The 12,443-nt window shown below is 40.9% G+C and overlaps 1 protein-coding gene across 1 annotated transcript in view; it reads left to right on the plus strand.

Moving 5' to 3' along the window:
- Positions 1–301: 301 nt before the first annotated feature.
- The window catches only part of BMPR1B (bone morphogenetic protein receptor type IB), a 34,451-nt gene continuing 22,309 nt past the window's right edge, over positions 302–12,443 (plus strand). The window contains exons 1-3 of the mRNA XM_014940435.1: positions 302–453; positions 9,917–10,019; positions 11,001–11,103. Of these exons, the coding sequence (XP_014795921.1) occupies positions 311–453; positions 9,917–10,019; positions 11,001–11,103 (349 nt within the window). The 5' untranslated portion in view covers positions 302–310. The remainder of the gene's footprint in view (positions 454–9,916; positions 10,020–11,000; positions 11,104–12,443) is intronic.

Here is a 12,443-nt window from a genome sequence, read left to right on the forward strand (position 1 = left end):
CAAGGAGTTGACCTGCATAATGCAATAGGAGAAAAGCTGTACTCTGCAGTTGGAAAAGAACAACATAAGTCTATGGCAGCAGCAGAACTTGAACATCAGCACCTTTGATCTAATGCCACTGAGGCCCAGTAAGCCTCAAACACGATGACCATTTCTGAGACTTCTACAGAAAACTGCTCAGCTCAAATAGCTTTCTCAAAATTTTGATGGGTAGAAATACTTGAAAGCCTTCATTCCAAGCCTTGCAATCCAGCCTAGAACTGTTTCTTTTTTTCTCCCTGTTATATTTACAGCCAGTTTTCTAGAGAACATGCCCTTGCGAAGTTCTAGCAAGTTGAGCATGGAGACCAGAAGAGAAGATGGTGAGAGCACAGCACCTGCCCCTCCGCAGAAGAAGCTGTCCTGCCAGTGCCACCACCACTGTCCTGAGGACTCAGTCAACAGCACCTGCAGGTTTGTGGGATACACATTTGGTGGCAAAGCATGGGAAAACCTGTTTGTGGTAGCTCAGCAGTCCCAAGTTGGACATTGCAGTTTTTGTTTAAGCAGTAATATGTAAATTAGTTGTTTATACATAATGTCTAAAAATCAGAGGTAATTTTTACCTAGCTATCAGCTTAATATTTATATTTTTATATTAGGGTGTTTAATTCTTTACAGTTTTAGATAATAATTGTATTAATTCATTGCATAGGAAATCTTAAGGTAGGAGTTTGTTTTTACAGGTACATGCAGTTAATGAGAGGGGACCTAATGGAGCTATATTGAAATGTCAGTAAACGCTTATAAATTTATAATCACTCTCTATGGAACACCATTTATGAGAACCCTGCTCTTGGTGTGTGTGTGTTTGCAATAGCTGAGCTATCTTCTGTAGGTCCTAAAGGCTTTGGTTTTTATCTTGCCTCCATGCTTCTTTTTCTTGACGTGAAGTGTAAGGTTGCTGAAGATATCGGTTGCTTTGTTGGATTTTTGTGGGTGTTGCTTTGTAGCCTGACTTAATTCTGCTCAGCCTGCAGAGTCATGCTAAGTGCATCAAAGGTTTGATGACAGCTGTTAAATACTATTTCTCCTTTCTATCTTCTTGCTTCAAACCCATTCCCTAGCAGCCAGGAGTTGGAGCTAACTGTGCTCACATGGCAGTCAGTTTAAAAAGCCGTAAAAACCCACTCTGATATCAATTTGCAGATCCCCTGCAGCGCCAATCGGCTGTTTCCTGTTCCTGCCCAGCCAGAGCCACTGCTTTCACATGTGCTGTCTCACACACGCAGTAACAGGGAAGTTGCAGACGACTTTTAAATCCAAGAATTAGGAAGCACAAAGGGAACCATGTTAAGGAGCCCATTGAACAAGGTTTATACCCCAGCTGGGTAGGCCTGCTGTTGCACATTGCTTCGTAGGCAGCATTGACATTATTTTTCATGTTATCAGGAGCTACGAGTAAATGTCCTATTAAAATGGATTTATGCATTTTCCCCTCACTGCAATACTTTAAAAGAAACTCTCTTCCGAGTCCCCCTTACAGTGTCAATTACCAAACTTGGTTAAGCTGTTAATTATAGAATCATGATGCCCAAGGATAGGCAGTTAAATAGTAATAAAATACGAAATTATACCCCCTTTCATCTTTTCATATTTCAGGTTTGACTGTTCTACTTGACTAAGTTATTTTTTCCAATTACATATCAAAATAATTGTTGAAAGTGAAATTTACCCATCAAATATTAATTACTTTTCTGTCCAAGAAAATGGAGAGAGCCAGAAGGCTTGCATTTTATCCAGAGCTCCTTCTCTTTCCTGTCCTGTGCTGTCTGTCACCTGAGCACTGTCCACCTTGACACTTACCCTGGTATAAGTGAAAAATTGCTGAAAAGTTTGGAGTAATATAAAACAAAAAAATTAAGTTAACAAATAAAATACCCTGCCTTCATGGCTTGTCAACAATAATCCTTGTCAGGATGGTCATCATTGCTATGACTCACTTTACCTTGGTGTGAGAGCTGCAGTGAGGTACGTCCTTTTCAGGCTGGTCATCATTGCTATGACTCACCTTACCTTGGTGTGAGAGCTGCAGTGAGGTACAAAGGACTTAACACCCCTTGTTATCCCTACATCTGCTTAATCGTTAGCCTGTAATGTTTTTGCTGCTTAAATTCCCTATCACATAGCTGGAATTAAGGATGAAAAGTGAAATGGGACATGACAGTGAGAAGAGGGTCCCGAGTCTGATGTTGGGAGAGTAGTTATTAGGTCCCCGGTTAGCTGGCTGGGTTGACACCAGGTTTCAAAAGATTTGACAAAGATCAATCAGGTTAGTAGGGATTATTAGTTTCCCCTGTGTTTTGGGATTGTCAGGCAGTAACTTTCCCCATTTCATCCTAGCTCGAACAACTGTTGGCACAGTTTTAAAGCACTCAGGAATTCTCATTGAACCTCCCTATAAATAAAGTTTCCCCATATTGAAGTTCAAGCAGTATCAATTGCAGTGTATTGGTCTGAAGAACAAACAAACTGTTCCAGATTACAAGTTATAGCATTAATTTTCTTCTTCCCTCAGATGTAGCCACTAAAAGCCTTTTACATTTTATATTAAAAAAAATAAATTAAATCTCTCAGCAGCTCTATCAGTCTGTTAAGCTTTGGGGCTATGCTTGGACCTGCCAAGCTTGGATCTGCCAACCCTGCAGGAAAAATCTCTCAGCAGCTCTATCAGTCTATTAAGCTTTGGGGCTGTGCTTGGACCTGCCAAGCTTGGATCTGCCAACCCTGCAGGGGCACCCAAGGGCCTGGTGAAGCCCTGACACCTGGGAAATTCACTGAGCACATCCATACCCGGGGCTTGGGCTCTGGAGAGCATCAGGCACTGTCCCCATTGGGACTCTGGCCAAAGCAGGGAAGCCCTTTGTGTGCACAGGAGCAAGGAAGGCTCTGAAAGTTCAGTGGGAAAGCGTTTCCAGCTGTGTTTAAATTAAAACTCTCAGAATAAAACAGCTAGTCCTATTGCAGTCACCATTAAAAGTGTCTCATAAAAAGCAGTCTACCATCCCACCTGAAGATTTTGGTCTGCTACCACAGGTATTTATCTGGTAAGGTGGAGATCCTGCCTGTAGTACCAGTAGTCTGAGTGTTTATATAAAAATGAGGACATCTGGTGGCCATTTAAAATCCCCTTCATAATTTTATTTGTAGAAATTTAAAAGTAAATATTCTTTAACCACATCTGTATCAAATCCTCTAACAGCCTGCTGTGTTCCTATACAGAATTTCCCTTTCTTTATACTTCCGCAGGTTAAGTCCGATAATACTTTAGGGAGCTAAGGATAACACCTCAGCTTAAAATGCAGATTGCTTTCTATACCAACAGAAAAGCAGTAGCTCTAGTTAAAGCGTGCTTTAAAAACATGGGGCAATCCGTAAGAACAACAAGTTTTGGAAGACCCCTTTACAGGATCGTCTCATCAAGAGAGGGTTAGTGTCAGGGAGCAGTGAAAGGGGAGAGGGGCAGGTCATCTCATCAAGAGAGGGTTAGGGAGCAGTGAAAGGGGAGAGGGGCAGGTCAGAAGGTGAGGGTGATGGTGATGCTAGGGCCAGCCGTATCTTCACCCACCAGGACCCCACTTACCTAAGGGTACGTGAACACAACAGGCAGAAACAGCTCCCTTGATAGTCCTTCGCATGGCCAGTAGTGATCTGGATCCAGGCAGGAGCTGGAGACAGACACTCCTGTACCATCACTAAGGGTACGTGAACACAACAGGCAGAAACAGCTCCCTTGATAGTCCTTCTGCATGGCTAGTAGCAATCTGGATCCAGGCAGGAGCTAGAGCTGGAGACAGACACTCCTGTACCATCACTTAGGGGATGATGCTCAGACCTGTGCTTAAATAGAGCCCCTGGGCAAGGGCTGTCTATGGGGCTGGGGGGTGGCGGTTCCCAGGTGGGGCCACTCCAGGCAATTGAAGTTCATTAGTGCTCTCAGGACCCTGACAATTAAGATCTTTGCAGAAAGTCTGCAATCCTCTGCTTGTCAAGGGTGTGTTAATATGTAGCGTGTTTATTCTTCATTCTGAACATCTGTGTGATTCATAGAAGGCTTTCAGTAAAGAAGCCCAAAACTTCTTTGAACGCAACCAGGACCTTGTTTTACAGTTCCATTTCAAGTTTTGTGTGTAGAAAGTGAATGCATGGGCAGTTGTGTCTAATCATAATTAATTGCATATTTTAAAAAGTAGTGTTAGATTTAATTGGCTTTGACTGTAATGGGATTGCAGTGAAGGCAGAGGCTGATTAGGTGCCTTGTTGTACTCTATTTTCCATTCACAAATAAATGCTGACAGTTTTAAAGATCGGGCTGATAGAGTTTAATTTCTTATGTGTTGCCTACTGGTCTTGATTGTATTCCTGCCCAACTGTGTCTTGAGGTAGCTTCACTTATCTAAAGCAATAAAATAATTAAGTTGCTTTTTCAGCATAACCAGAGGTGATAATTCACTTGAGTGATGTTATTTTCATTCTCCAGTTCTCCAGACAATTGGATTGAATTTTCTTTGTAATTTGTTATGTGGAAGGAAGAAAACTTCAACAGTAGGCCAAAGCACTGGCTTCAGTCAACTTTTCTTCTAAGCAACTTTAATTATGGGAGTAAAGTTGAACATTTTCTGATAAAGGAGCTATGGTGAGATCTTACTAGTTAGCCTTTAGATTTATTTTTTAATATAATCCTTTATACAGGGCTGAACCGGAAGCAGTTAAGTCCTTTTTGATGATTAAAAAAAAAAAAAAAACCCTGAAGGTTAACATAGACAAATTCTTGCCAGCTCCAGTCTTTCTTTGCTCCCTCTGCCCGGGCCATATGTCTCATGTGAGACTCAGCAGGTGACTTCACCCAAGTGCTTAAACTGAAATGCAAAGTCCCTCTTTTCAGTTCTGCCGCAGAAATTCCTCGTTCTTCCTTTTATTCAGGGCTTGCCCATTAGGTATTTAATGTATCCCTTAAGCTAAACAGCAGTGCAAGTCCAGTCTCCCTGTATTTAGAGCTATTGCGTTACTCTCAGGTAGTTTTTTAGCATGTGGGAGTACTTTGGTGTTACTGTGCAGAATGTACTGGAATACTGAAGACTTCCCTTGCATATTGAATTTACTTATACCAAAAAAAATTCCGAACCAGCAAATACCCATGTTAGGTCTGTCCTAGCATTGAAGAAGCAGCTACATCATACAAATTCATCTGCAGTGTAATCTTAAGGGCAAGTAAAAGAAAACATGCGGTGTTTAAATTCTGGAGACAAAATAAAGGAATAAAATAAAAATGGAAAAGGAAAAGAGGAAGATAAATAGCTTTATTTTTGCCTATTTTCTTCTTGATAGTTCTTACCTCTACTGAGATGGATTTTGCACCAAAGTGAAAGGTGCTGGAGAGCCCCGGTGAAAATGCAGAGGTACCCATACTTGGTGCTGTTGCCGTACCACGAGTTGTGCTATCAGGTCTATAGACCTGTCAAATCTCATATACTCAGCATGAAGACTGGACAGTTTCTAGGGCTCTCCCTCACAGACTGGCATAATGGCTCCGGGGAGACCTTATAGCGGCCTTTCAATATCGGAAGGGTGCCTATAGAAGAGCTGGGGAGGGACTCTTTGCCAGGAAGGATAATGATAGGACAAGGGGAAACGGTTTTAAATTGGAAGAAAAAAGATTCAGATTAGATCTCAGGAAGAAATTTTTTACTATGAGGGGGGTGAGACACTGGAACAGGTTGCCCAGGGAAGTTGTGGATGCCCCATCCCTGGAAGTGTTCAAGGCCAGGCTGGATGGGGCTTTGAGCAACCTGGTCTGGTGGGAGGTGTCCCTGCCCAGGGCAGGGGGGTTGGAACTCGATGATCTTTGAGGTCCCTTCCAACCCAAACCATTCTATGATTCTATGGCTTGTTTTCTGCGTTGTGACTCCTTGTGTCAGGGAGAACTGTTTGATCTGATTTGTGATTTAGTAGGAATATGCAAGACGCATTTGGTGGGCCAGGTCATGTGTCAGTCTTGGGAGGATAGTATGGGCAGTATAGAGAAATAGTATAGAGAAAATATTGATTGATAGACCTATACATGATACAAGAAAAGATGCTCTCCTACGATGTGTTGGGTACCCTTCTTTCTCTCTGTGTGGAGGGTTGTCTCTGAGCCCCTAGAGAGCCAAAAACCCATACACAGCAGAGTGTGTGTGATAGGATCAGCATTACCATCTCAGAGACTGGTGTGGCCAGAAACTGTGGCCCAGTGTGAGACAACGTTTTGGCTTTGTTACACCTGTCCATCTCTCCTTGCTTTCAGAGTAGCCATGCAAACATCTAAAGGTGCATCTGACTCAACAATTGTGTAATGCTCTTCTCACTTGGTTTCTTGTTACTTCCCTGATGCACAGCTGCTAACTATATTATTTTTTCTGAAATATTAGCCTGTGTTGAACACATTTACAGTGACTCTTTGGTTTATGGATGGTGTCCAAAGATAGTGCTTTGCTAAGTTTGGCCTTCATCATCTTCCTTAAGTGAAGGATGTGACAACATACGTGAATTAGAAGCAAATTGAGAGTCAGCCAATTTTTGAATTAGATTGTTTCAGGCAGTCTTACAAAAGGATATGAATCTCCCAGTTTCTGTACATCATATAATCTAACATTTTTTGATTATTCTTAAAAAAAGAGCAGAAACTAGTCCTGTTGCTGTGTAGCTCTTTTTGGTATTAAAGTAGTATATTAAAGAGTATAAAAAGGAGTGGACAAAAATAATAGTACCCTTATGGACTCAACTGCAAATAAAATTAAACATAAGGAATCTTTTCTTTGAGTTATTTAACCCATCTGTTTGTGATAGGCACGGAATGAGGGAAAGACATTGCTTTTCCAAGTTGCATATTGCCATCCCTGGCTGCGTCACACCCCAAGAGCAGGACAGGAAGTCTGCAGCAGTCAAGTTTTGGTAGCTGAAGTATCGCATCTTCTGTGAGAAATGGCTGTTGGCCAGTGAGGACATCTGTGTGAGCAGCTGCAAAGCTGTTGGCCTCCGTTCCTCTCTTCTGACATTTAGTTAAAGGTCTCAGTTAAGATCACCTCTTTCTTTCTGGTAATCTGTAATTGTAGCAGCACCTTCTACATCAGTGTCTGTCAGTGTTTCCGCTATTAACTCCCTCTATTTTCCTGGCGTTTGACTTGGCTGTAAAAATTCATTCTTGGCAAATAAATGACGTACCAAATCTGTGCTTATTAGTGATCACATCCAAAATGTATTTAATCACTCTCCTGCACCATACTCTAATCAGATGGTGCTTTAGTGGAGGAGGCTAGTGGATGTGTACCCAGATGTATTCAGTAATGGCAGGTTTGAGTTTCTTCTTTACACACCATTCACAGAATCAAATTACACAGAATTCAAATTACAGAGTTTAAGAAAATAATAATTCTATTCTACAAATGTTTGCTAGGAAGTGGAGAATGGTGTTTTTTTTTTTTCATTTTGCTTTGCATGTATCACTGAGGTACATATGTTTCTATTTGTGCAGTCACCAAAATAAACATAAAAGTGGAGACAATGCAGACTTATCTGACTTGTTATAATAGTAAGAACAGTTTCATTTCTACGATAGCAGCTATGAAGTAGGGTAATCAATAAAACAGCAGGGGTGTGCCCTGCCCTTCACTTCCAGTGTGTGGTCTCCACCTGACATTCTATGAACCAGGAGAAAAGGTCGGGGGCGGGAGAGGGGAACCAGGTAAGAGACACTTCTTTCTTTTCAGAAGAGTCCCTTTTAACTCTTACCCAGACACCTGAGAAATTTTCAATAAGATAATGAGTTTTTACATTGCATGAAATCTTTTTGGCCTATTTTTTTCTTATAGGTAGAAACGAGCGCTACCAAAGTTTATTCTGCTCAGCATTGCTATTTTTAATTTTCTTGCACTTTTCCTTCATTACTCTAATGTTGTGTGTAAAGAATGTGATTTATCCTTATTGTTGGAGCTTTATAACTTTCCCGTTTTGTGCTATCCAGCCTAATTTTGTTTGTCTTTTTAAATTTTGAATAAAATTTTCAGAGGGACTAAAGTGCTTGAGGAGCCTGAATTTAATTTTCAGAAACGAGCTAAGAATCAGAGTCCCATGGCAATTCAGATAAAAACGGAATAGAATTGCTGACTGTCATGCCTCCTTTTTCCCTTTTGCAAACACTTTGACTTTTCCTCCCACTGCTTTCCTTTGGTGAACTGAGTGTTTTGCGTTTTGCTGGGGACTGTTAGCTGTGGAGTTCATTTTTGTGTTTCACTTGATTGCAATTTATTGTTTTGTTGCTCTGTCCCCTGGGTTAAACTTACTCATTACTTTGAATCAAAGGCACCACGCAAACAAATAAAACCTAATCTAATATAATATTCTACTCTAATGGATTCCTTACAGTCTCTCTTCTTGGCAATCCTATTGTTCCTATCTCTTAAGCTTAAGCAATGAAATCAAGGTGGTTGTTGCCCAGAAGGGTTGCTGTCTCTCCCTTGCCTCACTCGCATGCACAATGTCAGAGAAGGGTAGAAGTCATCGCTCGCTTCTCCGAGAAAGTCATTTGTAACGTGCAACTGGTTACTTTTCAAATCCAGAAGTCAATAACCCGTGATAGATTGTTATTTGAAGTAATAAGCTTACTGTGGCTAGACCCTGCACCACTAATATAAAAATATGCCACAGCAAATGTTTGACATGATCCTATCCAGCATCTCTCTGTCGTGCAGCTAATACTTACAAATTGTGTTTATCTCTTATATGTGTAACTGTGCCTCTCGTTTCCTACATCTTCATTGCCTTTGCTGTTGTTGCTCTGTTAGACTCTCCTTCCATTCAAACAAGGAGCAAATCATCTGAAATTTTGCTGTGTTTAAATTTTCTAATCCTTTTTTCTTTTTATTTCCTTGCTTTAACTGAGTTTGCTTCTTCTCTTCTGAAAAATACTCATTGCGCATAATAACCAGTGTTATTTTCCTGGGGAAATAACAGAATATATTATTTTTATGTGACTTAAATGTCTTATATTAAGAGTTTTTTCTTTATTTTCGAATCCTCTTCCTGCAAATCAGTCAATTTGTGTTTCTTACATACATTACTTATCTCCCTCAGAGGGCTGAGAAATTAAGGTACAGCAGTGTCAGTAAAATGCAGCCACCCTTTTCGTGCCCTTTTCCACATCTTCCCATAGTATTCAGGCATTTGACCTTCATTGAGGAAGGACATTTATCACCAGCACCATCTAGCCATCTGTTAGTATACTTGTCCTCCCTGGTGCACATTCTTGTAAACGGAAGCATTATGGATCACTTCAGGCTTATAACCCAAGTAAACAGTTATGAAGGATGTTGATGATAACTCAAGGACTCAGACACAAGAGTGTTGCAGTTTGTAATATGGTTAAAACAGGAATCACAAATCATTCTTAATAATATTTTACATTTAGTATCTTAAAAATGTTTCTTTCTTCAGGTCTCCATCATGATGAAAATATCTATGCCTTGTTCCCATGCACGAGGCAGAACTTCTGTAGCGTTGATGCTTGCATTTTAATAGGTCTCCAAAGTCATAGCACACTAATGACCGTAGGCAGAGAATAGAGATGTTTCTTAGTGGGATTTATAGCTGTGAAGTGTTGGAAAGGTAAGTGTGTCATCTCTAAGGCAGAGTCTCCTTTGTGTGTGCAAGGGCTGGTCCACAGCGCTGTCGGCTGTGGGACTGCATTACAAGAGGTTGCCTTGGGTGCCTGGGTCTTCCAGGCTGCCTTAGTACGTTCATTTGGCAGATTTGCCTCGCAAAGAACAAAATTTAAGACTATATTCAGCAGCACATTTTTCACTTCAAAGCCTTTTCCTGATTCATTCTTTCCAACCCTCAGCACTGATGGCTACTGCTTCACCATAATAGAAGAAGATGAGTCTGGTGGACATCTAGTCACCAAGGGATGTCTTGGATTAGAAGGCTCGGACTTCCAGTGTCGGGTAAGAAAGCATTTGCTGCCAGGGTATTGCTTGCTTTTTGATAAGTTTCAGTTGAAGTGCAGTCAACAGACATTGCTACGTCCATGTTTTTCACTTCTGTTCCTTTGGCAGATAGTTGCTCTGCATTGATTGCTGAGGGGAGTGGATTTATATCCCAGAATGGTGATATTCTAGCTGTTCCTAACAATAACTTCAGTTTTGGGTTTTGGCACTGCTGTTACTAGTAACACTCCTGCTCAGGGGAAGTTTGAATTTAGAGAAATGCAGTCTAATTCCTGAAGTCCCCGGGGTAGCTATAGTTAGTTAGGATGTTATTTGATATACAGCAGCAACATTTATGTTTTAAGTGCAGTTGCACTTTGGTTTTGGATTTCTGGTGCCAAAAGTTCCCTTCAAGTACAGTGATCACCTGATGGGGGGCAACTCTCACTGCAGGAATGGAAGGGGTACGGGCTGTGAAGCAGGATGGCTCTGAAGTGTTTGCCTTTCCCAATATTAACCTTAAATGATGTTACATGAGTACAGGAACAGTTTAACCATCAAGGTCTGTGGAAGGTTATTTTGCTCAGCTTCCCATGAGAGCAGAAGCAGCAGCTAAATTAGTCCACACAGCAATTCCTGTATTATTCCAGCTAAACTGTTTTGAATACATTAACGTATTTTTGTAATGTTAAGTCTAACTGATGGACCTATGTGACTTTCACAGTCCTGCCGTGCCCCATTAGAGTCAGTCAGTCCCTTCTGCAGCACTAAGGCACCAAGAGAAATACGTTAGGGGTGAATTCCTCTTTTAATTATCTAGAGGAAATGTTGCTGGATACGCTCTGTGGCAGAAATCCTTACTCCACACATCCTAGGAACCTGTAACAGGCTGCAGGGCAGTCCAGCCAATAAGCACATCTTTCTCTCAAGTGCCAGAATGATGGCATATATTTGCAAGACAGATAATTACTTTGCTTTCTCTCAAATTGTTTGCTGCAGGACACTCCTATTCCACACCAAAGAAGATCTATTGAATGTTGCACAGGCCAAGATTACTGTAACAAACACCTTCACCCCACGCTGCCACCACTGAAAAATCGAGGTAAGAGGAAGTAAATCCAGTCCCAAATTGATCTTTTTCTGATGTTGCGCTTTGTGCCTTAGAGAGCAACAAAGCTAAAACCAGAGCACCCCCCTCCAACTGCACGTGATTAGAGAGATAAACTGCATTAAACAGTTCCTATAGGTGATGTGGGGAGCTGTGCCTTAATGCTTGGTGTCTGATACTTGCTATTATTCCTGTTGCATACGTGCAGTAAGCACCAGATGCTTTAGAGTCATACAGTACTGTCCTAGCACAGACCTGCTGGCTATCAGTGATCATCCCAAAGACTTAGGCTGAGATGCTCAGAGGATGCAGAGGATGCCTCTTGCTGGGTATTTTTTTAGCTTGATAATAAAATTGAATCCTCTTTCTAGTCCCTGCAACATGCATTACCCATCTGGGACCAGGTCTCCAGTGGTTGATCAGTCAGTTCAAGTTGACTGAAGTCCATGAAGTGTTTCTTATTTAAAAGACCTGATAATCCATCACTAGGACAAAAACTAGTCACTAAAACTGATTTTCTACTTGAAAAATGTAGCTGAAGATAGAATGTAGAGTAAGAACTCATGCACTGATTTTTTTTTTCTATATTTTTTGCTTGAGAACAAATGGATGTGTATGAACTTAGATTCTGGGGCAAGATTTTAGCTTTTTTGTTTATTTAAACATCACTTCCTGAAAGTTGGTAAAACTATTTTGGCTGGATGTTGCAGAATATGTTTTATAGAAATGTATTCCTAAGTAAGTGTTAATTTATGCATGATGAACTCTCGGCATTGGCAGCAGTGGCCAAGATTTGTGGTGGTCGGGATGGAGTTTAGTCTGCAAGAGTCAGTTCAAGGTTGCAGGAGAATTTGTAGTCATGGTGTTCTGAGTTGAAAATCTGGATCAGTGTGCAGATGTATTCTTAATTACACAAACAGCAGATACTTAAATGCATGCTCAGAGAAAGCCTTCACTCATGTGAGCTGTTCCCTTCACGCCTATGAAATTCTGCACAGATGGGCTGCAGAATCAGGCTTACGGAGAGTAGTATGTAAATATTTCACTGTTTACTAGCGAGCCACTAAGTCAGCAAAACCTCATAAAATCTGACTTCCAGCATAAGAGTTATGTACTACTTTGTTGGTTTTTTCATTTTAAAAAAGTTCTTTGGACTGGGGGAGAAGCTCCAAAAGGAAGTCAATATTTGTTCACACTTAGTATATCAATAAATATCGTTTCAGTTTGGAAAACGCTGCCATGATTTCTTCTTGGTGCTGAGTTTATTCTACGTTAAAATTACTTAAAAATACTGAACTAATGCCTGACACTAGACATCTGGCTTATTAAGATTT

The sequence above is a fragment of the Calidris pugnax genome, unplaced genomic scaffold (genome assembly GCF_001431845.1).
Source record: "Calidris pugnax isolate Ruff unplaced genomic scaffold, ASM143184v1 scaffold34, whole genome shotgun sequence".
Classification (NCBI taxonomy): Eukaryota; Metazoa; Chordata; class Aves; order Charadriiformes; family Scolopacidae; genus Calidris; species Calidris pugnax.